The 4,707-nt window shown below is 48.4% G+C and overlaps 1 protein-coding gene across 1 annotated transcript in view; it reads left to right on the top strand.

Moving 5' to 3' along the window:
* The first annotated feature begins 152 nt into the window (after nt 1-152).
* Nucleotides 153-4,707, top strand: part of HSPA14 (heat shock protein family A (Hsp70) member 14) — a 39,246-nt gene continuing 34,691 nt past the window's right edge. The window contains exons 1-4 of the mRNA XM_019509336.1: nt 153-248; nt 552-632; nt 719-801; nt 3,179-3,227. Coding sequence (XP_019364881.1) covers nt 192-248; nt 552-632; nt 719-801; nt 3,179-3,227 — 270 coding nt within the window. The 5' untranslated portion in view covers nt 153-191. The remainder of the gene's footprint in view (nt 249-551; nt 633-718; nt 802-3,178; nt 3,228-4,707) is intronic.

Genomic DNA, 4,707 nt, shown 5'->3' with positions numbered 1-4,707 from the left:
CTCGGCGGCAAGCCCCGCCCCGCGCCGGCGCGGCGTCACGTGGCGCCGCGCGGGCTTCCCATTGGGAGAGGTGAGGGGGAGGAGCGCGGCACTTCCCTAGGATTGGTAAAGGGGGGCTGAGCTCCGATTGGCGGAGGGGTTGGCTCCGCGCGGTGCATGGTGGGGAGGGTGCGTGAGCGGCGGGCGGGATCATGGCGGCCATCGGGGTGCATTTAGGCTGCACCTGTGCATGCGTCGCTGTCTATAAGGTGGGGGGCGGCTTGGGGCCTGCATCACTCTTGGGTGCTGGGGCCTGCAGGGTGGTGCATTGCCCCTGGTGCGTGGTTGTCCCGGCTGAGCCCCCTCCCTGGTCCTGGTGCGTGGTTGTCCCGGCTGGACCCCGCTGCCTGGAGGGGCTGGTGCTGCTGGTCCCAGCCCAAGTCTCCCGGCAACGACCCAGGGAGGGTTTTCCCCTGACTTCCTGCGCGTCGAACACTGTGGCGCGGTGGCTCATTCCAGGTGCGAGAAAGCTTGAGTGACCACCCCCCCCACGGCTGCTCTTTCTGTCCTAGGATGGTCGTGCTGACGTGGTGGCCAACGATGCCGGCGACCGAGTCACCCCTGCCGTGGTCGCTTACTCCGAAAGCGAAGAGGTACATTTTTTTGCTGAAGTCACCAGCCGGAGGGGGGCGGATGGTGTCCATGCCGTCGTGCCATACCCATTCTCTTCTCTTTTCAGGTGGTGGGTTTGGCAGCCAAGCAAAGCAGAGTAAGGAATATCTCCAATACAGTGGTCAAAGTCAAACAGATCCTCGGGCGAAGGTAAGGCAACGGGCAGGAAAGGAAGTAACCTGGTTGTTTGGGGGAGTGTATACAGCAGGGGTGTCGGACATAAAGGCTGAGGAGTCTTGCCACCTGGTGCTGAATAGACCCACGTGGGTTGTGGCATAAATCCTTCGGATGGGGCTGTCCTCAGGCTGGCTAGGGCCCATCCCCTCCTCTGGCAGACTGCATCTGGCCACCACTCCAGACTTGTGCTGTGTATGTCACAGGTCCCAGAGAGGCCAGAGCAGATGCTCCGTGCAGGGCAATCCGGCCAGGACAGAAGCAGAGCTGCAAGAAGTGGCTGGACTGTGCCCCATGCAGCACTTGCTCTGGAGCACATGTTGCATGCTGTGCCTGCTCCAGCTAGTCTGGGACCTGTGCTGCATGCAATAGATGCAACTTGGATCCTAGACTGACTAGAACAGCCACCATGTGCAGTGTGGTCCTGGAGGAGCCAGGGCAAGCACCGTGTGGAATGTAGTCCAGCTAGGGCAGTTACTGCATGCAGCATTGCTGCTCCTCCAGCCAGACTGCACTGCACACAGTGCCCATCCTCCTGCTTCAGGATCTGCACTGGGCAGGTCCCAGACTAAGTGGAGAAGCTGCTGAATCGGATATGCTGGGGGAAAGAAAATGTGGTGGGAAGGGTTCAGCCGCTTGCCATTCATCCTGCCTCAGGTGCTGGATGAGTTTGACACCTCTGATATACAGTGTGTATTATGACAAGGGAATGGGAATGGCAGCTTTTATACAAAGTGCATTGATGCGTGTCTTCTAGCTACAGCTGGTCTGCTAATGGTGTTTATTTTTTAGCTGTAGAAGAAAAATCAAAACTGGATGGTTACCTAAAGGGTTCCATAACTTCCAGAATCATGGCCTGCAGTCATGTTCCTTTTCTGTAATAAATTGTGGAATAAAAAATTTGAATAGTGTACAAATTTTTCTTGCTGAAACAAACAACAACATGAATTTGCAAAGTTGTAATTTTTTATATCTTATAACATGTACTGAATATTGGTGCTTTTGCTGTACTTCTCAACGGTTGTCTCATTACCATACTCCTTTATTTTACATTTAAAAAAATCATCAAGGCTAAATTCTGTTGCAGTACACTTGATGATAGAGCATTAGTTACCTTGAAATTTAAATAAATTACAGTGGTAAAAAATAAAATGGCAAAAGAGAAATTGCAGTGTGAATAGTGTTCTTGTGTTTGTCACTTCAAATGAGCAAGCTGATGTTAAGAGTTGATGGTGTAAATCCTTGTAACAACAATTCTTTTCCATCAGAGAAGTTATGGAAAACCATTAGGCAACTTGGGGAACATTAACACTTTTTAACCAGTTTAATCTGGTAATAATTGTTTTCTCTCTCATCTTTTGGGTGCAAAATTTTAACTGATAGAATTGTTGAACTTCCTTCCCTTTCTTAAGATACCATTTCTGTTTATTGTTACAGTGGATACAATTATAATGAATGTGATATGACAGCAAAGTAAAAAGGTCACTTGGAATATATGGGGGGAAACTAATCATGACTTTTATTTTCTAGTCATAAAGATAACTTTGGGTAAAACAAGTGTGGGTGTGTTTCTTTTGCTTTTTTTCTTCCAGTGTGCGTGTTCAAAAAAGTTTTTTTTTAAAGCCTTGTCCCTCTCATTTTGAGTTAAAATCATAGAAAGTTGGGGTTGGAAGGGACCTCAGGAAGTCATCTAGTCAAAGCAGGACCATCCCAGCCAAAGCTTGGTCTAGCCGGGTCTTAAAATTCCCCAAGGATCCACCACCTCTGGGTAACCTGTTCCAGTGCTTCACTACCTTCCTACTGAGAAAAGTCTTCCTAAAGTCTAACCTAAACTTCCTTTGCTACAACTTGAGCCCATTGCTCCTTATTCTGTCATCTCTCATCCTGAGAACAGGATGGGAGTTGAGATGGACTGTTCTAAACTCCTCTTTAGGTAGTTGAAGGCTGCTATTAAATCCCCTCTGTCTCCATAAGCCCAGTTCCCTCAGTCTTTCCTCAGAAGTCATGTCTCCTAGCCCCCTCACCATTTTGTCACCCTCCACTGGACTCTCTCTGATTTGTCCACATCCTTTCTGTAGTGGGAGGCCCAAAACTGGACACATTACTCAAGCTGTGACTTTACCAGTGCCAAATAGCGGGAATAATAACGTCCCTTGAGGTGTAAGGGGCAGAACCACCGTCTTACTGTGCACTGATTAGTCATGGCAACAGGGTATTTGACTGACGCACAATAAAGTAGTGTTCTTTGTAGACCATGTGGTCTGAAACTGTAAATGCTTATTAACAAGATCAGCAGTGTACATAATATTAACTATGTGGTCACTTTTTTGCTAATTTTTGTTTGCCTTCACAGCTCTGGTGACCCCCAAGCTGAAAAATACATTACAGAAAGCAAATGCTCAGTAAGTATGATCTATTTTTCCCCCTATCCCTCCTTTTTTTTTTTCTTTCTTTACAGAGTTTTTTTTCAGTGTCTTTTTATGCTTCATTGCATTGTAATTGTAGTGATCAGTTCCTTATGACTATGGATCTACCTAAATCCATACCAGAAGTGCATTGCATAGTAGTGGCTCCTTCTAATCCTCCATGCTCCACCCTCCCCATTGCAGATAGGCCAAGGGTCCCTTGGCCACCCTGCTACTTGCTCCTGATCAGCCAGGAGGCGAAAAACAATTTGAAATATCCTGTGGTTTTTGTCTTCTGCTGCTGAATGGCTGAGGGGCCCCAGTGGCCCTGCCACTTGCTGCTTATTGGATGGGAGGCAAAAACTGTGGCATATTTAAAACTGCAGTTTTGCTTCGCAGCCCATCAAGAGTAAGAAGCATAGGGCCACCAGGGTCCTTCAGCCAATCAGCAGTGTGGCGGGGGGGAGGGAGTCAGTGTGGTGAAAAGAGCAAAATTAAAGGAGTAGCTGTGCAGTGCACTTCCAGCATGATTTAGGTAGATCCCTACTTGTGACAGACTGACATTGTGGGACCCTGTCTGGTATGGGCTTCTCTTGTTAACACGATTTTTTTTGGTGGGGGGGAGGTGTTCTCCATGTACTGCTGGAGTGTGTGTGTGCATGGGCGGAGTTTAAACCATTCAAAAGAGGTGGCTTATACCTAATATGCTTTGAACATCTCTTTGGAAAATTTGTTGCACCTGGGATGGGCTCTTATTTTATCTGAAGAAGTAAAAGAGAATTCAAAGCAAGTTCCTCCAAACTGTGCGCCAGTTTCTCTGCATCTATTTACTGCCGTACTAACTTAATACTAATACAGCTTAACTACCTCTTGTGGCGGGCCAGTAGGGGGTGCTCTTGCATTGAGCCACCCACCTTACTGCATCCGACCACCTTCCAGGCTCCGAGTGCCTCCCTGGGGGTGTCTCGCCTCTGGTCGACTCCCTGGAGCATAGCTGCTAGCCTGGGGGTAGAGCTGCCCCCACCCAGGGATGGGCTTGATTCTGGCTCTGCGCCCCCTAGGAAACACAGGCCTGGTAGTCCTCAAGGGTACTTGATTCACTTCAAGAATTTGGGGTGCTTCCCTCAGTCAGAAACACAAGTCAGCTGAACCAAGGGGACCCCAAGGCATAATCTAGACCCACTCCCAATAAGTTTCCCATGCTAGGTACAAAGAAGAACTTTATTGGTTACAAGGAGTAGGGTTGGAATAGGGTACAGAGTTAAGTAGCATCAGAGAAATCCTATAGAGCAAACTGGTATGGCTGGGTAGCCTTTGATCACTCATCTGAGTTACTGCAAGCTATATATCTAGTTGGATCTCAGGTAGCTTACTCACAGGTATCATCCAGAGGCAGGTGGAGATTCCCTCTGGAGGCAGGCAGTTCCTTGATCATGAGTTTTGAGAGAGAGACAGCAAGTTTCAGATGGTTCAGCTC

The sequence above is a fragment of the Gavialis gangeticus genome, unplaced genomic scaffold, assembly GCF_001723915.1.
Source record: "Gavialis gangeticus isolate Ggan-Ray unplaced genomic scaffold, GavGan_comp1, whole genome shotgun sequence".
In the NCBI taxonomy this organism is placed as follows: domain Eukaryota; kingdom Metazoa; phylum Chordata; order Crocodylia; family Gavialidae; genus Gavialis; species Gavialis gangeticus.
The sequence above is the reverse complement of the archived record's forward strand: the minus strand, read 5'-3'. Positions and strand labels throughout refer to the sequence as shown.